Source organism: Theobroma cacao, chromosome 6 (genome assembly GCF_053813885.1).
Source record: "Theobroma cacao isolate CCN51 chromosome 6, ASM5381388v1, whole genome shotgun sequence".
In the NCBI taxonomy this organism is placed as follows: domain Eukaryota; kingdom Viridiplantae; phylum Streptophyta; class Magnoliopsida; order Malvales; family Malvaceae; genus Theobroma; species Theobroma cacao.
Genome location: NC_142644.1, coordinates 7,461,792 through 7,486,724, shown reverse-complemented (window position 1 = coordinate 7,486,724; position 24,933 = coordinate 7,461,792). Strand labels below are relative to the sequence as shown.

The window sequence follows — 24,933 nt, the reverse complement described above, 5'->3', positions numbered from 1 at the left end:
GAATGAATGTATGAAAATATAAACAAGTATGCAATATACAACAACTTTTGTGTATATAAATGAATGTATGAAAATATAAACAACTATCAAATGTTGTTACAGTTTGTACTCAAACAACCAACAACTTTTCTTTATACATATTTATATCAACAATTCATTCAAGCTTTTCTATTTAGCATGAGTGCAACACACGGGGTCAATTCTAGTATACGTGAAAAAAAGGGAATAAGTTAATTCAAGCTTTTTTATCTTTTATTCTTTTGTTATTTCAAAATTATTTTTACTAACCAAACATTACAATAAGTCAAAATAGCAATTCTTACCTTATTTCATTAGGTCAACAAAACTATATGATAACATTTCCATTCTATTTCTACCTTACTCTATTCTCACAAGATACCTATTTTATTCTATTTCATTATATTCCATGAACTAAACGTGTTAGTAGTGAGATAACATGTTATCCCCAAAATAAATGTGTTCTTCCCATCATGAACATATTCTTTCATAAAGAACGTGTATTTACCTAAAGGTGATGATATCCAATAACCACTTTCTACTCAACTACTATTTGGAAACCTTCCTTACTTGATATATGTATAAGAGCTTGACAATTTAAAGGGGACATATAAATTCACCAAATTCCTCTCTAAATTTATCTTCTTAAACTCTTCGCAAACACTCTCCCTCTCACTTCTCTACTTAACTCTTTTTTATCTTATTTTCCATCGTGCTCTTCCAACACACTTTCTCTACCTCTTACCTAACTTGTACCCCTCATCTCCAACCACAAAGCACTTAATACTCAATGACTATTCCAATCTTCTTCTCTACCGCCTCTAATGTATCTCAATTTACGCTTGTTGCAACAATTCCTTTATCTTTATTAAAAGAACCTCTAAATTGGGTAAACAACTTAAAAGTAAATTTCTAGCCATTAGATTCGATTCAAATGACTTCCTTTGTCACGACCTAGTACTCTCCTCGAGTCCATGACAACCGTCGCGGTATCCCGATAGACATTCATTACTCGGAATGCCGACCAAGATCTCACAAGGCTTAATATCAGTATCTCATTTCCCCCGTGAGTAACCGTTGTCGAAAATCATGTTCTAAAAGATTTTAAGCTGTTTCCAACTCAAAACAAATAAAATAATAATTTCCATCTCACAATGGTATATTAGTCATTTTTCCCCAAAAAGTTCAAAACCGGCTAAATTGTAACATACGAGTACAAAACACATAATTCATAATAAAAAATGAGTTTTAAAGTCCAAAATCTTCATTTAAAATGAAATTACGATTATTTGGATATAATAAGAAAATAAAAGAAATATTAAGTAAAATATTTTATTTTCTTATAAAATAATATTTTTAAAACACTACGTAAACAATTTTTACAGCGTCAAAGCAAAATAAATTCCTACATACAGTAGTATATATATCTAGAGTATGAAATTTAATTTACAATAACAAGTGGGCCCCCAAATAAACAAAAGTAAAGAGGACTATAAACCTACAGTTTGAAGAATGCAAACCCAACGGTAGTCCTCGATGGGATCAGTTATCTACAGTCTATTCTGAGCTTGAAATGGATGGAAATGGGGTGGTGAGATTATAAAATCTCAGTGAGTAAACAGACATCATTATAAATATCTAGAGTTGAATACATGGAGACAATAAAATAAATCATCGTAAACTGGGTTACAGCATTAGAACACATTTCATTCAAAATATGTAAAGAGGCTTATGAATCTCATAAAAACTAAGCTTGTGCCATAAATCCATTCTCGGGGACACCTTGGCCGAGGTATCCTACCGAGACTGCCAAGGTTGTTAAAAATTTCGTATACACGAAAACGTATTTTTTTAGTTTGAAAAGCATAGTCATTCCTTGGAGTTGGCTAAGTTCACCATCACATGGTGGTTCGGCGTGAAGTGAACTCAAATATCACCTCAGGAGCTACCCTATGCGCCTTTACAACCGAGGTGAGCACATATAAACGGGGTTACCGTACCCCTCTCATAGGCTGATCCATGAAACTCGCCTACTGCAGTAAGCTAATAATTATCCCACCAATCAATAAAACTCAATAACATGATATGGCAATTATTGTAATTCACAGCCTTTCAAGGCAAACAACCAATCCGTATTTCAATACAATTGTCAACCAGCCAATCATGCTCAATTTATCATAAGCCAATCAATGTAAACAATCACATTGCAACAAATAGCAATCTCTGTGTACTCTATTTTTCAAAATCATTATTAATTTCAAAACAATGTATAAATTAATTTCATTGAAACACATTTATTCATAAAACATGAAAATTTACTTTTTTAAATCCATTTTTCCATAGAATTCATGAAATCATCTAAAAGTCACCCTCGATAATTAAAATGACAATAAGTTTACTCACAATGTCTAGAGTGCAGATTCTCGAAATACTTAGACTACTCGTCCTAGGGTGTAATTCCCTTATCTTTATCGAATGACTCACCACCTTGACACAGTACAAAATCAAGAAACTTACTTCATTGGTACTAATGCATGATATGGAATGCAAAATGTACTTGTAATCATCTAATCCACGGTATTGGCATAATTCGTGTTATCACCCGATTAAATTACTAACGCGTCCAATTTAATCCCAAATTACTCCATTTCTTTTCTAATACCTCAATTCACCAAACATTATTCAAATAACACCAATTTTAGCATCAAAACCTTCCCATTTCTTCATGGAAAAATTCGGCCATTACAGTGCACTAACACCGTGATTTTTCCTACTTAATTTTCTCACCATTATTCATCATTTTCTAAGCCATTTCTCTTAAAATAATAACAATCCATCTCCCACACATATCAAGGAAGATTTGGCCAATGAAGATTCATGGAGAAAATGGATTCTTTTCTTGTTGTTTTGCTTCAAATATGCTAAACTAACTAAAAACACTAACATAACTTAAAATCAAATCAATCCAACATCTTTCTCTCTCCATACCCATTTTGACCAGCCATGAATTCATCATGAAAACATGTAATTTAATCATGAAAAATAAGAAAAAATGCTTAAGGAAAATAGATTTCAAGTTTAAATTGAAAAATCTTACATTTTTCACTTATTTTCCTTGATTTTCCACACTTTTTCTCTTCAAATTCCCCACCTAGGGTTTGTTCTCTTCCTTTTTCCCTTTGTTCTTGGTGTGGCCGAATATTTGGAGAGAAATGAGGGGTTTATAGGCTGATTTTTATAGAAAATAATAAAATATCCTTGCTTGACACATGTCACATGCTTATTAGTCCATTTTTCTTTGTATACTTTAATAACTATGCTTCCAATCTCCACCACATGATTAGTCAAAGGTCAAAATGAGGATAAGGGAAGACCACATGCTAGACAAGTGTCCTGGTGGTGGAAAATTACAATTTTGCCCCTGTGGTGGTAAAATTACCATTTTACCCCTATGCTTCGAAAAATGCCGAGATTACAATTTTTTACTTCTTAACCTCAAATCATACTCTAATAAGTCAAATATGATCAAAATCTTTAAAAACTTTCCCATTTTTGTCCTCAAGTGGCAAAATTACCATTTTGCCCCTAAATAGTAAAATTTTCAATTTGACTCCAAATTGATCCTCGAACTCCTAATCATCATATTAAATCATTCTGTGGCTTTAAAATTTTCAATTTCATCTTAAAATCTCTATTTGATCTAGTTCGAAGCTTAAACCAACTTTGTTGTACCTCTAGGTACAATATCGATTTTTGTAAATTTTTTCGAAACTCTTCTAGCATGCAAACATTCTATCCATCACATGCATGTCATGACAAGTATTTTATAAGATCAGGTTTTACATCCTTTATCATTTCACCTAATTTCATTTGGTCCTTAGTTCAAACCTAATGTCTCTCTTATTGCTTAAGTTTTTCTAAGGGAAGTTGGGCTATCTTTCACATGAGATTTGCTCAATTAAATTAAGTAACTTATTTGTTTCATCTTCTCTTTGGATTTGTTATCCTTAACTTAAATGTTGTTAAGTAGAGCTGAAAACTTAAAACAATATTTGAAAATTTTAGTACATAAATTTTGTAAGAAGTGAAAAATTATTTGATAATATTTTAATTTTTAATAAATAAAAGACAAAAAATAAAGACTCAATTTTACTACATAAAATTATAAATTTTATTGTGAAAGATATCAATAAAATAAAATAATTTTACACTAAGTAAAAGTAATAAATTAAATTAAATAAAGAGAAAAGAATTTACCCCATCCTCCATAGGTAGCAATCTAAATAAAGGAAAAAAATTAGAAAAAAAATTAAACCAAATAAAAAGATGAATTTGAAAAAATATAGTTGTTCTCATAACTTTTTGTGTTATCGAAAGGTAAAATGTGAGTATAGAAAAATCTAATTTAGTTTTTTTTTTTTTGAAAAATTTTGATCTGTAATTGAATAAAATTATTAATAAATTAGGCCAAGTGAAGACTAAATATAAAACATAAAATTGTTATATTAAATATTAATAGAATAGAATGAGAGAATAAATAATGTATAAAAATATTAAAACAAATTTATTTACATTTTAATTTTGGCAGGAGGTGGGTACTGCATAGGTCTGCCTCTCTTCGAGTCGCTCTCTCTGGCCGTGAAAAATCTGTAAAACCACTGAAACCTCAAATCTGAATCTGAATCTGAATCTCCGTTTGCTTGCAATTGTCTTTTTTAAAGAAGGAAATGCCGTCAACCCCGAACGGCTCCGTCCCGAAAACCCCCGAATCAACGGAGCAGCACGACGACACCTCCACATCCTCCATCAAATTCGGGACTCCCGAGGCCCTCAACTATGTCCGCTCCCTTACCGACGTCGGAGCCATGACGCGTCTCCTCCACGAGTGCATCGCTTACCTACGAGCCCTCGATGTCGACCTCGACACCCTCCTCTCCCAACGCTCTGACCTCGACAAGATCCTTAACAACCTCCAAAGATCCGCCGACGTTCTCGACATTGTCAAGGCCGAATCCGACCACATGCTCTCCAACATCACCGCCTCCTGTGACCTGGCCGACCAAGTCAGCAGCAAGGTCCGGGAGCTCGACCTCGCTCAGTCACGCGTCAACTCCACGCTACTCCGCATCGACGCCATTGTAGAGAGAGGAAATTGCATCGACGGCGTGAAAAGCGCTTTCGACGCTGAAGATTACGAGTCAGCCACCGAGTATGTGAGGACATTTTTGGAGATTGATAATAAGTTTAAGGATTCCGGATCGGACCAAAGGGAACAGTTGTTAGCGTCAAAGAAGCAACTGGAAGGGATCGTAAAGAAAAAATTGATGGCAGCCGTGGATCAGAGGGATCATCCTACAATTTTGAGATTTATTAAGCTTTATTCGCCGTTGGGGCTTGAGGAAGAAGGGTTGCAAGTTTATGTTGGGTATTTGAAGAAAGTGATTGGGATGAGATCTAGGTTAGAGTATGAGCATTTGGTTGAGTTGATGGAACAAAGTCATGGACAGGATCAGAATAATCAGGTCAATTTTGTTGGGTGTTTGACTAATTTTTTTAAAGATATCGTGTTGGCTGTTGAGGAAAATGATGAGATTTTAAGGAGTCTTTGTGGAGAAGATGGAGTGGTGTATGGTATTTTTGAGTTACAAGAGGAATGTGATTCAAGGGGTTCTTTGATCTTGAAAAAATATATGGAATATAGAAAATTGGCTAAGTTGTCCTCTGAGATCAATGCTCAGAATAATAATTTGTTAGTTGTTGGAGCACCGGAAGGACCCAATCCCAGAGAGATTGAGTTGTATTTAGAAGAAATATTGTCGTTGATGCAACTTGGTGAAGATTACACAGAATATATGGTTTCGAAGATCAAGGGGATGACTACTGTGGATCCAGATTTAGTCCCACGGGCCACAAAAGCTTTTAGGACAGGAAGCTTTAGCAAAGTTGCTCAAGATGTTACTGGATTTTATGTGATTTTAGAGGGATTCTTTATGGTGGAAAATGTGAGGAAAGCGATACGGATAGATGAGCATGTACCTGATAGCCTTACTACTTCAATGGTGGATGATGTGTTTTATGTTTTGCAAAGCTGCTTGCGAAGGGCAATTTCTACTTCAAGTATTAGCTCTGTGGTTGCAGTACTGAGTGGTGCTAGTAGTTTACTGAATAATGAATACTATGAAGCTTTGCAACAGAAAATAAGAGAACCAAATCTTGGTGCAAAGTTGTTCTTAGGTGGCGTTGGCGTTCAAAAGACTGGGACCGAGATAGCTACGGCCCTGAATAATATTGATCTGAGCAGTGAGTATGTTCTGAAACTAAAACATGAAATCGAAGAGCAGTGTGCTGAGGTCAGTGGTTTAGTTGCTTTTTGTTCATGTTATTTGCTCATGCATCAAAATGCTTATATTTTTATCCCCCGTTGCATATTAGGGAATTTCCTAGATTGTTGTTTACATTTTTTTTAAGTAAATAGCTCATTTCTTTCCAGTTTAGGCGTTGTGCAACATTGATTATTCTCCATAATGCATAGAAGCATTACGGTTTAAGAAGGCTCAGATCAAGAGACAAGGTTCTTAGACACTCAGACAGGGAGAAGAAAGAGGAAAAGAACTGTTAAAATAAAATTCATAGAGGATCATTATTATCCCCTCTTTTGATAAATTAAGATTTACATCACTTAGCAGCAAATAGAGGGATTTTGTTGTCATTGTAGGAACTGGCTGATGTTTTGAGAAAATGAACTGAATGCATAGGGAGTTTGCTATGTTAAGTGCTAGGCTAACGTCTGGGGATACGCAGGAGCTGGGCCTAGAATTCCAGACCCTGCAGGAAGTTCTCCGCCAAAGTGGGTTGGGTGAACCATCAGGGCCAAGCCCTAGGTTAGACCATTCAAACACTCTTTATAGAATGATCCTGGAGCAAAACTACCTCAGCGATACCAACAAAATTATGGATTCCTAAGTCTCTGGAATCAGTGGAAGATGACAGATTTTTGCATAAGCAGGCTTATAGTTTATATTGATGGTCCTCCTCCCATGAAGTTCTCAGTTGCGTGTAGGAATTTAATTTGAGATTGTTATACCTCAAAGGCTTTGAGGCATGGTACCTGCCATTGAGTGGTGTGAAATATAGAAGGTTTCTAAACACTATTGGAGAAAACTAATTAAGATTTCAATTCTATTACTCAACTCTGGAACACATTTTTGAAATATCTCAGTCAACTACATAGTGCAATTCTAAAGTTTGGTAGTCTGAAGAAATTCTCAATATCTCAATCATCAAAGGTACTATCTATAGTTTTAACCAGGCTATTACCTATTTCGCAGTAGTGGCAGCCTCTGCATCTGTTTTTAGTCACCATTTCTCTATGAAATTGAATCACATACTTAGTGGCATGAACGGCTGCAATAAGCAGTTTAGCGGTCCCTCATGACATTAGCGGACTTTGAGTGCTGCTTTCTCCTGTCACGGGTTTTCCCTTTTCCCCTTTTTAGTTTCTAGAGAAAATTTTCTTAGAAGACAACCTAATACCCACAAAGAGACAACATTGGATCTATAATTATTGAACAAGTTACCGTAAATAACTATCCAAGTGATTGATCAACCCTATTTGATAGTCCTGCAGTCCTGCAGTCCTTATGTTTAATTTGGGAATAGAGGTATTCAGATTGGTCTTATTTCTAGCTAAGCTAGAACTTGTATTCATTTTATTGTACTAAAAGTAATCACTATAACATGATAAGGGTTGTCTGGTTACTGTAATACTTTCTCATGATTAATTCAGGGTTTGTCATAAAAGAATTTGGCTCTCTTTTCCCATAAGTATTTCATACTCTTAATAACTACTGCACTCTGCTAAAACTCGTTGTCCTTTGTTCCTTTTTTGAAAAAAAAAAATTATTTTCATTTTACAATGCCTGTTTGCTTTTTCATTTTCTGTTTAAAACCTAAAGCTTCTTTTAATAATTTCCTTGGCTTTCTTGGCCACTCATGCAATAGTAGTGTGTAAATTTCTGTAATAGTATTTACTGCTGCTAGTACACTCGACTTGGCTTCTCCTGCTGGTGCATATGTGTTGTAACCTGTTTGCTGTACATATCCTGTTATCCGAGTGTTAAATATGCAGTGTTCATTCTCTTCAGGTGTTTCCTGCACCAGCTGAGAGGGAAAAGGTGAAATCTTGTTTGTCTGAGTTGGCTGACTTGAGCAACACTTTCAAGCAAGCCCTGAATGCTGGTATGGAACAACTTGTCACAACTGTGACACCTCGAATCCGTCCTGTATTAGACAGTGTAGCAACCATCAGCTATGAACTATCAGAGTCTGAATATGCTGATAATGAGGTGAACGATCCATGGGTACAGAGGCTTCTCCATGCTGTTGAAATCAATGTGGCTTGGCTTCAATCCCTAATGACTGCTAACAACTATGATTCATTTGTTCATTTGGTGATCGACTTCATTGTGAAGAGGCTGGAAGTGATTATGATGCAGAAAAGGTTTAGTCAGCTTGGAGGCCTTCAGCTTGACAGAGATACAAGAGCTTTGGTGAGCCATTTCTCTGGGATGACGCAGAGGACTGTGAGAGACAAATTTGCTCGTCTGACTCAAATGGCAACCATCCTCAACTTGGAAAAGGTTTCAGAGATCCTGGATTTCTGGGGTGAGAACTCTGGACCTATGACCTGGAGATTGACCCCTGCTGAGGTTAGGAGAGTTTTGAGTCTAAGGGTTGATTTTAAACCTGAAGCAATTGCTGCTTTGAAGTTGTAATCATATCTGTGTAGCCAACAATCTCCCTTAAATAGTGTTTTGTATCCTTTGCCTTTTGTGATTGATAAAAGTGAAACTTAAAAAGTATATATCACCTTAACAGAAGTTGCCGATATGGTGTACCAATCGTTCATTGTCATGTAATATTGTTATTGTCTTAACACGATTGAAAGAGTTGTTTTATTATTATATTTGAATTAGCAAGAGTTGATTTGTACCTTCCCAATCTTTGAAACTCAGCGAACATCGATTTGTGTTGTTGAGCTTGTCATTTGGAACTTTGAGCATTTTTCTTGGCAGGTCTACAGAAATGGCGTTTGTTGGAATTCTAGTATTTATCTGGTAAGCCAGGATCTTCTTTGTATTTCTTTGTTGCAAGTGGGGATTAGCTAAGTCTCTAACGGGTAATGGAAGCAAAATTGGTCTAGATTAATGATATAATCAAATTGAATGTAATTTAGGTAAAATGGTTCGGTTTAATTGATTTATTGAGTTTATTGATTTAAAGAGTTTAATACAATTGATTTATTTGATCGATTTTTGATTTTAAACTTTTTGAACCATACTAACTAAAAGATCAAATTAATATTATATATATTATTTTTAAATTTATATAAAATATATATTTTCATTATTAAATTTTATTTCATATTATACGATTATGAATAAAGTTTATAAATTTTAATATTGTAATTTACAAAAATAAAATAAAATTTGATCCTTTTCATCTAAAATTGAATTGACCGAATCAATTTTATATTTGATCAATTCGATTTTCTTTTATATTTAATTGGTTTTGATTGATTTTTTAAAAATATTGATCCACTTAATCTTTAAGTACGACAAACCATCAAATCATTTAATTGTTCACCCCAATTAATGGGTCACCTTTTCTTCCAAATAACTTTTAATTGAACAATATTATATATAATAGTAATGAAAACAAAAAGAATAAATTTAAAATAATATTTATCAAGGCTAATGTATTGTGCACATGTTGCAACTTGTCCTTTGACAATAAAGAATATTTAATCCTCCAACATTTTCTTCTTTTCCTTTTTTTTTCAATAAAATTGATGATCTAATAAAAAAACAGGATGAAGCTACAGTGAGCTAAGATGGTGCACAATGTATTAAAGTCTAAAAGCTTGGTGAAGAGAAGGCTTAAGTGTATAGGCTCAAAGGGTTTGTATGGAGAATTTGTATATGTAAGGGTGGAGGATGGGCACCAAAGAATCTCTTTCATCCTTCGAATTACTAGTTTATGAATTGTTTCTTTAATTCAAAATATACAAGTGGAATGATCTTTGATAAGGGGTTAATTTGTTGTGTTATGAATCTAGTTTTTCAATCCAAAAGACGTACCCGTTACGTGGAAGAATACTTCACTTTATCTTTTATTTATATGAGATTTCGGTACCTCTCGTGAGAATATCACATAAATTTATTTGGATTTATTTTAATATCATTTGTCATAGATTCATGATTTCAATTTGAAAGATATACGTGTTAGTTAGAAAATGATCATTATTTATTAACACAAAATCTACTTTATCTATTATTAATGTAAAATTCATAACATTAGCATATTCATCCTAGTAACAACATCCACACCATATCATGAAAATCTAGGATACAATATGTTCATATGATCATTTATCACATAAAAGATAGTTTGCATAACATCGTAATAAGGTTAGGCATTAAAAAAAAAAAAAACATATTGTGGTTAGGACCACTATAATAATGGTATGCCATATGAATAGGATATCATATAGACTGTATGGTAATGGGGTTATTTTTAATAATGTTTTTTTTTGAAAGGCTATTTTAATAATGTTGGTATCAAAGTTTTATGCCATGACATAAAATATGCCATATAATTTAGGAAATGTCTGTACTATGCCATGTAGTTTAGGAAATGTCTATACTTACCATGTCATGTAGTTCGAGAAACATCTATGCTATGTCATGTAGTTCTAGTAATGATCTCATTATGTCATATATATTTAGGAATATCATCAAATATGCTGTCAAATTCAAAGGACATTTTTGCTTTCTGGTATGCCATGCAACTCTAAGAATATTTTTATAATTTTGTATGCCATGTCCAATTTGTATATTTGGATTTTTTTTTCAATATTTTTATTAGTATAGCTAACTATTTAATGTTTAATAACATATTTTATTTTATTTTTTTGCCTCATTCTAATGGTCAATAAGTCATCCAAGATTGTCGGCTCACAATATCATTTTAGATGCATGCATGATACTATGAGATACTATTTATTCATAATTGCATGACATACTAAGGAAATGTGAGATGTGCTTTTTGATTTTGATTCCTAATTGCGTCAATCCAAAGTGAAATAGTAAAAGCTCTATTATTTTAGATGGGGCTAGAATCTTTAGTTTTCTTTTTTTTTTGCTTGGTACCTAAGTCTTTGATCTAAGTTTTCATGTAGCAATTAGGGATGTCAATGAGTAAGATGTTCATTAATTTCAAGGTACTCGAATCTTAATTTATTAAAAATTAAATACTCTAATCCAATTAACTACTCAAATAATTTTAAAAATTACTACCCTAATCCTAATTCTAATACATTCTCACTACCTTATAATTACCTTAACTTGTTTAATACCCGATTAGATAAAAAAATTAATTGTAAAGTTAGTAAAATTTATAAAATTTTAATTTAATTATTAAAATAATAATAAAAAAATTTATAAGTAGTAATCGGTTTCGAGATAATGGGTACCGAAGGGGTGATACTCGAACCCTACCCGAACTCGATACGAGTAGTAAAATCACTATCTAAACCCGTTTCAAACTCGATTATAGAGTACTTTAACCCTATATAATCGGGTTGAGTATTTGTATGTATTCTATAACCAGGTACCCATTGCCATCTTTAATACAATGTACTTGCAACCATAAAACCTATATAACCGATACTCAATTTCGATATAAAAATAGGATGACGATTCCACATTTTGTCTTAAATAACATAAAACTTTAAATTTAGTTAAAATTTGGACTTAGAGAAATTAGAAGTGATACTTGTACCATTTACATCCTCAAAACAGTGAAATCCATTTTGTACTAACTTTCCTTGTTGAAATTCCTAATTGGATGGTCAGTTATTAAATTTAAATAGATTAATAATTTATTCCAAACTCAACTAAAATGAACAAATTATATACGATAAATAAGGCTGTCAACGCGCTAACGGACTAGTTTTAAAATTTCCTACCTGAATCTTAATATCCGACCCGTTTAAATTTCCACACAAATATGAGCCTGGCTTGGCACGTGACAGTAGACTAGGGTCGTCATAGGTCAGGTTAGGCCATACCCCCTGACTCCATGGGCTATGCAGGGGTAGGCGTAGCCCGTCGAGGTAGCACGCTAAGCCAACACAAAATCTTTTAATCAAGTATGAGTTATTTAATTTATAAATAATAAAAATTAAAGGGGTGCATGCAGATGCAGTGCGGGTCCAGCTCCAAAGGTAACAGAGGAGGAAGAAAAGATTTAAAAAAACAGAAATGGAAGGGCAAAATGGGGAAAAAGTGAAAAAACAGAAGCGCACAAATCAAAAACGCCATATTTGGCGGGGTTTGGTTTGGTTTTGTTTGCAGAGACAGAGGAAGTAAGTGCTTTTCTTACTCGCTTCTGACAATATTCTGTGTACGATGCTTACTGTTTCCATTGGGTCTCGTGCAATCTCTCTCTCTCTCTCTTTTCCTATTAATTTTTCACACTTTTAAATGATTTTTTCAATAAGCCAAAATCTTTTGTTTTCCTTAAAAAAGCCAAAACAACATTAATTTTTAAATTAATTAACTAATTAATTCATATTTGGATGCTTGACATTTATTAGACCTTTCATTATTCCAAACAAATCACTCTTCTCTCCACAGCAGTCAAGGACAGTGTTTCTCTCTTTCATTTCCTTCAACCAGGCAGGGTTTCCCCTTACCTTTCATTGAAGAAACCTTTGGTTGAATCATTCACATTCTTGAAAAATTGTCTAACTGTTAACAGGTTTCTTTTGGGTCTTGCTTATTTTTTTGGAAAATGAGCTTTTGGGTAGTTTAAAATTCTTTTAAAAAAGTTAAAACGCTAGTTGATTTGGTCGCTTTCTGAAGCATCTTTTGTTTTGGTAGACCTTGTGGGGTTTTTCCCATTTTGACACTTTTTTCTACAAGTGTAATGTCGGTTATAGAAATCTGCTTTCTTTTCTTTAAAGTAGTGAAATGCTGAAATAAAAAAACTTGTGAGGCAGTTTTTGCCTTTTTGGGAGGGGTTTTGATCACTGTACATGTTCTTGCTGGGGTTTTAGTGAAAGAGCCATCTTTGAAGAGTCTTGGGTTGGTTGCTGGGTAATCTACTTTGGCAAGCTTAAATGGTAATGGGATCACAAATCCTTGGGAGTTTTTAAGGGTTTAGTTGAAGTTTTGAAGTGAATGGCTCTGGAAAGAAATGTACTTTCAATGGCCTCACTGTTAAGGATTTTGTTCACTTTCTGCTGCAGTGCTGCTTCAGTAGGTTTTGAGGGAGAAATGATTCTACTTTTTTCTGTTTTAGAGCTTCTGGTTATGTACCCATTGCTTTGAAAGCACCTCTACGGTTGAAAACTTGGGCTGCTTCAGTGGTTTTTTTTTTCTTGTGTAAGGTTAGATCTTTCAGATTTCTTGTGCATCATATGCTTGCTTCAAATAGGTTCAAAGGGCCTGGATTTTAACAGTCGCCATTGAAGGAGATTTTGGGGCTCAATTTACTGGTTCTTCTCTTGGCATTTTGCTTGGAGATCTGCCATTTGTCTAGCCAAAAATTTTGAGAGAAAAGAAGGTACCTTTGCTGGAATAAGAATATTGTTCTCTAGTTGGAAGTTACTTTCTGAATATCTTGGTTTAATTCTGGGATCTACAAGACTAATTTAATATATCAAAGAATCTAATTTCTAAGGTGAGAAAAGAAAAGCTTATTTGGCAGCAGAAAAAGTGCAGCAGATGGATTTCTTGAAAGTTAAGAAGTTTAGGAAAGCCCACAAGCCAGACCCTGAAAAGGATTTGGAGGATAAGCCAGTGCCGCAGCCCGAAGAACTGACGAATGAGAATGGTGCTACTGAGGGTGCTGCTGCTGGTGACAATGATTTAAATAAATCATCCGAAGCTGACGCTGCAGCTGAAGTTGAGGATGATGATGACGAATTTATAACAAATGAGGTGAAAAGGAGATTGAAGGAACTAAGAAGAAACAGTTTTATGGTGTTGATTCCTGAAGAAGAAGAGGAGTCGTTCCCGGAGGACGAGGAAGAGGAGGCTGGTGAGACCAGCTCTAGTGAGTGGAGGGATGTGGAAGCAGAAGGTAGACAATGGTGGGGTGGTTTTGATGCTGTTTATGAAAAGTACAGTGAGCGTATGCTTTTCTTTGATCGGATGATTGCACAGCAGCTCAAGGAAGCTGGTAAATGTTTTCATCATCTCTCTTGCATTGTCAAATTTTACACCGTGAGGTAGCTGTTGCTTTGCGAGCTTTTAGTGCTTTTGGATTCAACAGGGGAAACCTGTTAGCTGCATTTTGAGGAGACATATTGTTGCCTGATTGCGTTCTGAAATTTTTAGTTAGAAGTGTCTTTCTTTTGCACTTCCCTTGCACGATTAGCAATTTAGGAGGTCCAAATGTAAAACATAAGGTCTTAGTGGGAAATGGGGCTGTGATTCAGGGTTTATATATCTCATCTGTTTGTGATTTGAGTCTCCTTCAAGTTACTTGAGAAAAAAAAGTTCCAAATGTTGAACCGAATGAACTTTTGAGGTACGCAATTAGATTGAGTGTTAGTCAATGCTACCTGATGGGACTCAGAATCAGGCTTCTTGACCTGATTGGTGAGTTGTTGATTTCTATTTCCTTTAATCAAAAAGAGTTTTCCTGGAACTCAATGCGTATGCTTTTTGATGCTTCACTCAAGTGTTGGGAGTAGGGATAGGTGCAAGATTTTAGTTGGGAGTCTTTTTTCTGTCCTGACATAGGTTTCTATTGTTCTCCCTCTTTTTTCCTTTCCAATAGGCATTAAGTTTATTGATGATAGGAAAATGTGAGATGTTGTCCTGTCCAAGTAATCATACAGCACCGGTTGATGCATTAAATGATGAATACCATTTGCTGGCAGTATTTTTTTATTTTTCCCTCCTAGACCTTCATGTTTCACATCTTACTGTCAAGCATCCATCCTAGTGCTCCTAGTTTGAGGTTTTCTGCAGTTTTGATGCTTGTTCAACATGGTCTTGGTTGAACTTGATGGGAACCAAATAATTTAGTTAAAACACTTAAGAAGAGGGTGCATCATTTTTTGTTTATAATAGAAAGATTACTCTTTTAACGTCTCGACTTTATAAATCTAAGGACATTTTCTCCCTTAACTAGTTTGTGCTGTATAATTTCAAGTTTTAAGCGCAGTAATTTAATGTTCTTGGAAAGAATTTGGTTTGACAGGGTAAAACTTCTCTGTTCTTATCTAGGGAAGCTTATTTCAAATATGCAGAACTAAAAGGTGATTTGTTCTGCCCATGGCTATAATATAATTCCATATTAAGGAAAAGTGGGCCACTGCTTTGGAATATAATATTTCAACTCTTAAGAAGTGCCATCTCTTTGAAAGGACAGAAATCCTTTTTTTGCTTTTTGCCATAAATGGGCAAGTTATCAGTGTATGATGGCAGAAAGGAGCAAATGATGGTTTCAGACATAAGAGAACTTTGAAATTCAGGCTAGCCCACTGCTGAACAAATCTGCCTTAACAGCTTTCTTGGTGTCCCAATTTTGCTCTTAGGTGGTAAAGTACTAAGTACTATCTGTAGGATCGTTGGGGCTTAAACATTATTTCTTTTTGTTGTTGGTGGGTGGGTAGAGGTATTGTTGTTTGAAACATTGTCACCTTTCCTTTGGTGTTGGTTTTGTAGTCTCCTTGTTAAAATTCAATCTTAATTTTTAAGGCAAATAATCAATTGTCTTACAGGCTTCAGAAATCATTCAACTCCATCACCTAAATCTGCATCTAAGAAGCTTGCATCCCCCCTGCGATGCCTTTCATTGAAGAAGATTGAAGAACCTGATGAAGAAACTAAGCACCTACAGCAGCCAATGAATAACCCATATCAGGATCTTGAAACAGCATATGTAGCTCAAATTTGCTTAACTTGGGAGGCACTTCATTGCCAATACACTCAACTCTGCCAGATAGTTTTATGCCAACCTGAGAATCCCACCTGTTACAACCAGAGTGCTCAGCACCTCCAACAGTTCCAGGTCTTATTGCAAAGGTTCATTGAAAATGAACCTTTTCAAGAAGGTCTCAGAGCTGAAATTTATGCCCGTGCTAGGAATATTTTGCCTAAGCTGCTTCAAATTCCAAACATACAAGGTATATCATAGAGAATTGATGGAGGGAAAATAAGGAAACTTGAATATTCTTTTACTAATTTTTTTTTGTGGCTTAATAATGGTTTTATTTTGCAGTTAACGCACTGAAACAAGGCTTCGTTCAAGTTCTGTGAATAAATCATCTTTATTTTTTCTGTTTAACTGAACAATGAAGTACTTGCTGGGATTGGTTCTATTTGCTTTTACTGTAAAGGTCATATCTTCCATGAATCTTTTCAGGTTCAGATCATAAGGAAAAGGTGGAAGAGGAATCAAATTATTTGGTCCATGCCCCTGATATCATCAGGATTATTGAGAACTCAATTCTGACATTCCAGCTGTTTGTAAAAATGGACAAGAAAAAACATAGTAGCGTTCTTAACTTGTTTGGAAACCAGAATCCAATGGCTACTCCTCTTCAACAAGTTCAATCTTTGTTAATGAAGGTAACCTTAGGCTATACTATCCTTTTAAACTTTATAGGTTACAACTTGATTATATGGCATTCTCTTTGATACGCATGATTGCCCACATTACAGCACTTTTCACTAGTTTTGTTGATTGTTTTGCTCTATAAGAGTTGCAAATGGATTCCTGCCCCTTTATTATTAATAGCTTATTTGCTTGACTTGCTTTGATAATCTAATGAGTATACATAAAATGCTATTTATTTGAAATCATAAAGCTATTCGAAAACATTTTAGTATGTTGTTTAATTTGGCTGGTTATTGCCTATTAGCTACATTACTTGAGGTGATGAAAACCTATAAAAAACAAAAGTTAACCAATTATGCTAGACTACTAGAATGTCTTAATTTTCTACCTTCTGTTTCCAATAAGAAAGGACTAAAGTTTCAATTACATTTAAGCTTTATTTTAAACCAACAATATTTGGAGTCCAAGTTTAGCACAATAAGCATGTCTTGTTCGATACAAACATCACTCTACTTATTGTCACCTGCTATATTACTGTTGAACTCTTGGTGGCTACTCTTAGATCACACTTGCTACTCTTTGAAGATGTTCATGTTTTTTTGTTATGTATTGACTTAAAGATAGTGATCTCTTTTTTGTTAAGTATTGACTTAAAGATAGTGATCTCTTATCTCTCACTATTTACTAGATAGGATGGCCTGTTGTGTACTGTTCAAAAAACTGCCCAAATGGATATGCTCATTGTGACTTCTGATGATTGCTTGATATTCCACAATGTTTTCATTTCTATCTGCAGAAAGGGATGAAGATAAAGGAATTGTGTAAAAAAAGAAGAGGGTGGAAGAAGAAATCGTGGCCACAAACATGTGAGGATGTTCCTTTGTTGTTTGGCCTCATTGACATCAAAATTGTATCCAGGGTTCTCAGAATGGCAAGGATCAGTAAAGAGCAGTTGTTCTGGTGTGAAGAAAAGATGAAAAAACTAGATTTATGTGATGGGAAATTGCAAAGAGATCCATTGCCCATCCTTTTCCCTTGTTGATAGCTGTAAGGAATGATTAACAAGGCTGGTTAAATGGACAGTTAGCTGCAGAAAGGCCCCTCTATTTTTCATTAAAACTTCAGTGTTGCTACTACTTTTCATCTGGGATGATAAAAACATGCTTTCTATAATTTTTGATTGACTGATATGATAGCAGATGGTTTGGATTAGGTTGATGGCCTTGATTGCCATTTTCCAGTTTGTTGATTAAATTACTTGAAGTTGATTGATCTGCTCAATGACATTCAAAGTCAATCAGTGTGTTTATCATCCTAACGAGGTTTTCTTATTCAAAACTAGGAAAGGAGTATGGAAAGTAGAGGCCTTTCTGCAGCATTTTCCCTAGAAGCAGCAGTCCATTGAACCAGAATTGTGGTTAGCTTGTTGTATTTAGGATATGTTGTATGTAGTGGATATCGTCTGAGAAGTAAATGTCTAAATATTTTATTTTCTGGGGGCCTTCTCTTGTTAACCTACTGTTTATTTCTTTCAATCAACCCAAGGTTCGTTTTGATTAGTGGCCTTGCGACGGAAAACTTAATTATATCTTGCAATTCGAATTTGTGTTTATGTATCTTAATCTCGATATTAAGAGTTATATGGCTAATTAGACTTTGTATTTTGTGTTTTGATTTTGTCGAGCAAACATAAGATATTAAAAGTTATATGAGTAAATATGAACACAATAATATTAATTTAATTGTGTTAATGATAAATTTAGTAAACGGGCAGGATATGATTAACATGTTTATTAAATATGTCGAATGATATAATTTATTTATATAATTAACATAATTAAAATGATTAAATTAAAGTATTTATGATTAAAATATAATTTTATTTTTAAATTTATAATAAAAAATAATAAATATCATAAAATAAAATTCATTATTAATAAATTTCAATTATTATAAAAATATTGATTTTTATATAGATCAATAAGTGAGTTTTGATCATAATAAATATATCTATTTGACACGTGAACGTGGTTAAATAAATAAATAATAAATAAATCACGAGTTATATAAATATATAATAACACAATTAATTAATTGTATCTTAAACAAATTGAACGGTTTTGACATGATTAAAATACAATTTATTTGTATCTTAATAGTATCGACACAATTAATACATGAAACATAATTATTCAAAATTCAATTCCGTCTAAATCCGTGTCGAGTTGTGGTGTCGTATACAAACTAATTGTGTCTGTTCATAATGATTAAGACAAAATGTTATCATTGTTGTTAATTTGTGTCCATCCTGAATGTTTTCTAAGTTTCCAGCCATGTTTCATTTGGTCAAAGTTTGTTGATGGGTCAACATCATCACCCATACAAAAAAGGACAATAGAACTGTAAAGTTGTTGTTTCAAGTAACTTTCTTGCCCTCAATTAGATGCAATGGACAAAAGTGTAAAATTTATTTAGTTATAAATTTGGTTTCCAAGATTTAATTAATTTTAATATCATTTATCAAATTAAATTTTAATTAATTATGTATTAAATACATCAAATTATATATAATTCAATTAAGATATATGAGATTTTATTGATAATAAACTTTTTTTCGCTCAATAATTGGAAATAAACTTACCTCTATTAATTTGAAAATATGTCCTTTTTTTCATTTCATTTTTTTAATCAATTTCTTTACCAGTAAACCTTTTTTTTTTTCAAATCAATGGTCATAAAATTTTTGTAACTACACATAATTGAACACAATGTCTCAAACTTAATATATAATTGAGTTAAAGATAAGTGTAAAATATTTCAAATGGAATTGAATGAGAAATATAAATTAATCGAAATTTAAAGCAAATTAAATTTCACAAATAACTAAATTTCATAAGTTTGTAATTAAAAAACTCTTAGAAAAAAGGAAAGAAAGAAATAGAAAAAGAAATAATTAAAAAAATGATATATTTGTTTGTCATTTAAAATTAACTTAGTAATTAAGTGTATTTTCTATCAAATATGGAGAGGGTTTGTTTTTTTTCTTATTATATAAACCCTAATTGATTTACCATAAAGTAATCAAAATAAACAAGAATTATGACAATAATAATTTACAGTGTAAAATTTTGGCCCAAAGCCACCATATGCTCCCCGTCTCCCGTGCATGTCCCCAACTTTTGTGCTTTTCAAAGATACAACACTGAAAGGGATTCTTCCTCTAAAGTCAAAAGCTAGGATGCTATAATATTAGATGTTAATTAGGATTATGTTTATTGGCCAAAATTAATTATGATTATGTTTGGTTATTATTTGTATTATTTACTTTTTACTTTAATAGGAAAAATAAAAAATAAATATAAAAGCAAACAAATATTTTCAAAAAATTAAAAATTAAAATATTTATAAAAAATATAATTTTTAATCTTTATAAATTACAAACAAATTAAGGCATAATACTCAAATAAGTTCTTAAACTATTTAAGAAAATTTAAATAAATTTTTATATTTTTATTTTGAGTCAAATAAGTTTTTATAATTAATAATTGATTTAATCAAAATACCATTTGATATTCTATATAGGATGACACTGACGTGACATATTAACATCATATAATTGGTGATGAAATGATATGTTGACATATTATAATTGATGTTTATATGATAAGTTAATTTAATATGATAACATGTCCATGTGATATTTTTTACCCTCCACGTCAATATTATGTCAATATCATGTAGATATAAAATGACAAGTTATTTTTTAACTAATGACAATTAGTCAATAATAAAAGTATAGGAACTAGATTAAATGTAATAAAAAATAAAATTTATTTAAATTTTTTTCAATAATTTAGAGGTTTTTTTGAACACTATGCCATAAATTAATTATTTAATGTTGATATTTTCCAAGCATAAACAATGAGTAGAATGCACATGTCATGGGTCATGCTTTAAAGTTTGGGTCAATGATCATTTATAGTATGAAATAATATATTTTTATCCTTAAATTTACATTTAGTTTTAAAAATCATCACCTTTTTATGGGTTCGTGCTTGGCACGATTAACTTTTATCTTACCAAAGATAATTTATGTAAAAAACATACATATATTATAGCACAAATAATATATATAAATAGCTTTTCAAATTCAAAAATTTCTCTAAATTAAAACAAGTTTACTTATAACATTTCATTAGAATAAAAAATAAATATAAAAAATAAATTTCCCAAAAAAAATAGTAAAAAGAAATTAACCTAAAATCACAATCATAGGGAAGAAAAAAAAAGAAAGATAAAGGCATAATACCTAAAAGGGCTGTTTAGCTATTTAAAAAAATTCAAATAAAGTTTCATTTTTTTATTATCTTCTATCACGTTTTTATACTTGTATTTTGAATCAAATAAATCTTTATGACAACAGTTGATTACTACTATTAGCCAAAACGTCACTTGTGATTTTATGTTATATTAGGATGATGCGTCATGTTAACATGTCCTAGTAGATGATAACGTGGCATGTTGATGTGGCGTGATGTAAAACCCTGTTCTTAGATAAAGGTTAGAATCGTAACCCAACTTGGTGAGCTAGTGATTTAATGTTTCTAGATGTGTTTATAAATGCATTTTAACTTTGGAAATCCATATTTATTGAATATTTAAGTTTATCTTGGAGTTGAAGCCTTTTTAAGGTCAAAAGGATTATTTTTGGACTTAAAACTGCATTCTGGAGTGTATCTATTGATACATGTCCATCATGTATCGATAGATCAACCCAGAAATTTAAAATTTGATAAACATCTATCGATAGATGATAGATGATCAAATCTATCGATAGATAGGCCTAATTTATATATGGATGATGTTCATACTGAAAAAAGGGGTGTTTTGGTCTTTTCACCCCCCAATTAAATCCTTTAAACCCTCAAACTTTTCCCATAACGGCAAAAACTAGGTTTCACTAAAAAACACAGCCACCTTATGCTCTCAACTCCATTTTTCATCAAATCAAAGGATTTTGAAGATTAAAGTGATTTCCAAGTTTGGTTTACATCCTAAGTGATTTTAAAGGTAAATAATTGATTTTTAACCGTTTAATCTTGAGTTTATATTTCTAGAAATTTTATAAAGTTGATAAAATTTGTTTTAATCTTGAAATCTACATTTTTGAGTTGGTTTTGAGATCCTCTAGCTCACCGAGGTAAAGTTGCTTTAACTCTAGCTTATAGTTGACTTAAATCCTTAGGCTAAAGGTTAGATTAGATGCTAGTTTTAAGCAATGTTAGGTTTTGGATTAAGCATTGCTGGAAAATTTTGAGGAATGATTTTCTAATTATTAGCTTAGGATAACCAAGTATTAATGTTGGAAACATTGTGTTAGGTTTTGTGAAGGAGATTTAAAGTTGTTCGAAAAGCAAGTGTTTGACGAAAGGTGCAAGAGAGCAAGGCATGCTTCATTGAGGTGGATAGATGTGGCGTTTTTAATTATTTTGATATAATTAAGCATGCCAATCCTTTAACATTGCATATAGAAGAGTTTTGGCTATGTTTGTGTGGTGAACAAATGTTTTCAAGGATGTTTGCGAAAACTATAAACTAACTATATATAGTATATACTATATGGTATTTGAAAATGAGGAACAAACCTTTCAATGTGTTTATGCCTCAACATATCATTTGTGAACGATAGCTAGGTGATGAATGGATTTTTAAAGATGCATGATAAATGTTTTCTTTTTATTGATGCCATGGTGCTTATAGGTTAATTATTGTGAATGTAGTCATGGTTGTTTGACAAAGGATTATAATTATGTCTATTGATGAATTATTTTATCCTTTGGATTATTATTCATTGTATGTTGAATTGTGTATTGTAGTTGTTAGAGCTTATAGGTATAAGGACCTGTACCTAGTGGTAGGGAACACTAGCCATTGTGCACAATGAGAGGCAGCTTGAGCCGATGAGAATTTCTCGAGGACTCGTTGGATTGGTAGCTAACGAAGAACTACCCTCTTTATGATTTGTTGTTAGCCAAAGAGTAACGAACTATTCGGTTCTAGTGTGATGACACTAAGTGGTTTGATTGTCCTTGGTTAGAGCTCTATTTTGCTTGATTGAATGTTTAATATGGTGATTTGGACTAAGTATTATGATATGAATGTTTTACAAATATGTTTTACAAATATCTTGAAATAATGTTTTAATCAAACTTTTGATTGACTTCCAAATTTTGCAAACATTTTTTTAAAAAAGGTTTATGAATTGTTTTACAAATATGTTTTATAAAAGGAACTATCCATCCTTGAACCAGTTGAAAGATATCGATCTTAAAGTGAGTAAAAAGTATACATTTCTTGAGGACATTTGAAAGATAATGAATTCAAGGGTTATGGAATTAGTTAAGTTAATGACCAGTGATTGTTAACATGCTCGGTAAGTAGAGATGTCTAGTGGAGATGCTTGGTAAGCGAGACTTGGTTTGTATTAGTGCTTGAAAAGGTGGGTTTTACAAATATTGATTTATTATCTGTTTGCATGTTTCTAAAAATGTATTTTCTAAATACTCTTCCCCATTTGCTTGTTCCCCTTCCTCATATCTATTCACAGAGTCTTTGTGACTCACACGTTATTACCCACTATTTTTTTCAGATCATTAGATTACTTGGCTTGCTATCCATTTGGGGGGAGTTGTCTTTCGTGGTTGATCTAGTAGGTGATCGTTAAGGCATTCAATAGGCATTAGCCCTTTTATGGTGTTGTATTCCGCTGGTTGAGTCTATCTTTATATTTCGGACTGTTATAAACTTGACTTGTTTATGTCATGTAATAATTAATATTCTATAATGAATATACTTGACTATTTTACCACGAAACGACTTATGGGTGGTATCTGCCTGTGAAACCCCATCCTAATGTGAAATTGTTAAGATAAGAAATCCTTAGATGAGCATGCATGAATCATGTTTTGAACACTTAAACTTAGTTTTTGAGCTTGGAAAATTTACTATATATGTAAATATTCTATTATGTATTACTTTCAACAAGAGGGACAAGCACCTTATTGTATGAAACACTTAATTACTTCGGTTTTTAGATTGGTGTGGGTACGAGATATAATTTATGTTTAAGGCATGTATGCTATGATGTAAATGTTTGCTATGTTGAAGCATGTGATGCATGATAGATTGGACAATGTCATTTCCGTATAAGATTTCTATGTTTATGTATATGATGTATATTTCATATACTACATGAGATGATTGAGAAAGCATGGTAAATGCCATGAAATTATGTATACGATGTATATTCCGTATATTACATGAGATATTGAATAGGCATAAGGAATGCCATGAGTTGTGTATATGATGTAAAATTTCATATACTGTATGAGATGAGTTGGTATGGACATTCCACATACCTAATGCTATGAGTATGAGAACTGAATGAGTGCAATTGATTCCACTCACTCAAGGTGTAGTTACAACTTCACTCTTATGATGCATCATGAATGCCCAAGGTGTAATGAGGATTGTACATTGCTAACCCAAGGTTGATGGGGGTCAAACCATCAACGGATGTGAATGTTAATATTATGGGAATGATGATGATTGTTATGTTTATGAAATGTTGCATGTTAAGTTCATTTGAGTCTTGTCTATGATTTAATACTCTATGATGGTATGAGAATGTGCTTGGTGAGGTGGACTGAGCCATAAGAATAGACCTAAGAGGTAAAGGGTGTTAAGGAAGAGTAAAAATGTAGAATTTTGCCTAGAAAATAGAGTTTCAGAGGTTATTTATCGATACATGTATAACATTTATAGATAGATAGTAGACAAAATGCAATAGGAAGCATTTTGCTTCAAATCTATGGATAGATGTTCATTATCTATTGATAGATGAGTTCTAGAATTGTATGTAATGGCTTGTTTAAAGGTCTTGTAAAGGTAAAAAGGTTTCTTAAGGTTATGGAAACTTGTTTTCCACGCAAAGTCTATTTAAAATGTGTTTAAGTACTATGTTTCATGAACTTTATGATTAAATGATTTATGAACGGTATGAGATTTCAAGTGTATGTTTACGAAATATTCTTATCTCTTAGCTTGTGCCCTTCTCGTATCCACTCATGGAGTTTTTATGACTCACACATTATTTTTTTCATATATTTTATTACAGATCAGTGATATCACTCTTGATAGCAACTAGTGTCACAGAGATGTGATTCGTTCTTCTTTTTGGTAGGTGATTTAATAGCCATTTGCAACTAAAGGTCAAGT

General features: G+C 32.7%; 2 protein-coding genes across 3 annotated transcripts; both read left to right on the top strand.

Moving 5' to 3' along the window:
- Nucleotides 1–4,587: 4,587 nt before the first annotated feature.
- LOC18595586 (conserved oligomeric Golgi complex subunit 4) lies at nucleotides 4,588–9,018 on the top strand. Its single transcript, XM_018123711.2, has 2 exons — nucleotides 4,588–6,368; nucleotides 8,163–9,018. Exons 1-2 carry the CDS (start codon nucleotides 4,746–4,748, stop codon nucleotides 8,790–8,792), a joined length of 2,253 nt encoding a protein of 750 aa, XP_017979200.2. The 5' UTR covers nucleotides 4,588–4,745; the 3' UTR covers nucleotides 8,793–9,018.
- A 3,186-nt stretch (nucleotides 9,019–12,204) lies between these two features.
- LOC18595585 (DUF1666 family protein (DUF1666)) lies at nucleotides 12,205–18,213 on the top strand. 2 transcript variants are annotated; one of them, XM_088807011.1, is made up of 5 exons: nucleotides 12,205–12,445; nucleotides 13,519–14,265; nucleotides 15,818–16,222; nucleotides 16,462–16,667; nucleotides 17,453–18,213. In XM_088807011.1, exons 2-5 carry the CDS (start codon nucleotides 13,809–13,811, stop codon nucleotides 17,696–17,698), a joined length of 1,314 nt encoding a protein of 437 aa, XP_088663137.1. In that variant the 5' UTR covers nucleotides 12,205–12,445; nucleotides 13,519–13,808; the 3' UTR covers nucleotides 17,699–18,213. The 2 variants fall into 2 exon arrangements, with proteins under 2 accessions (XP_088663137.1, XP_088663138.1); XM_088807012.1 differs by lacking the exon at nucleotides 12,205–12,445 and having other exon boundaries at nucleotides 12,478–13,647; nucleotides 13,765–14,265.
- Nucleotides 18,214–24,933: the final 6,720 nt, after the last annotated feature.